The 277-nt window shown below is 60.3% G+C and overlaps 1 protein-coding gene across 1 annotated transcript in view; it reads left to right on the forward strand.

The window, feature by feature from the left end:
• Positions 1–9: 9 nt before the first annotated feature.
• The window catches only part of RBM15B (RNA binding motif protein 15B), a 1,919-nt gene continuing 1,651 nt past the window's right edge, over positions 10–277 (forward strand). The window contains exon 1 of the mRNA XM_010161332.1: positions 10–259. Coding sequence (XP_010159634.1) covers positions 10–259 — 250 coding nt within the window. The remainder of the gene's footprint in view (positions 260–277) is intronic.

Below are 277 nucleotides of genomic sequence, written 5' to 3' on the forward strand. Positions count from 1 at the left end.
GGGCTGAGGATGATGCCGGAGGACGATCAGAGGGCGACCCGCAACCTCTTCATTGGCAACCTGGACCACAACGTCTCGGAGGTGGAGCTGAGACGGGCCTTTGAGAAGTACGGCATCATCGAAGAAGTGGTGATCAAGCGCCCTGCCCGGGGCCAGGGCGGCGCTTACGCTTTCCTCAAGTTCCAAAACTTGGACATGGCGCATCGGGCCAAGGTCGCCATGTCGGGCCGCGTTGTTGGCAGGAAACCTATCACAATCGGCTCAGGGGACAACAACC

The sequence above is a fragment of the Eurypyga helias genome, unplaced genomic scaffold, assembly GCF_000690775.1.
Source record: "Eurypyga helias isolate BGI_N326 unplaced genomic scaffold, ASM69077v1 scaffold41021, whole genome shotgun sequence".
Classification (NCBI taxonomy): domain Eukaryota; kingdom Metazoa; phylum Chordata; class Aves; order Eurypygiformes; family Eurypygidae; genus Eurypyga; species Eurypyga helias.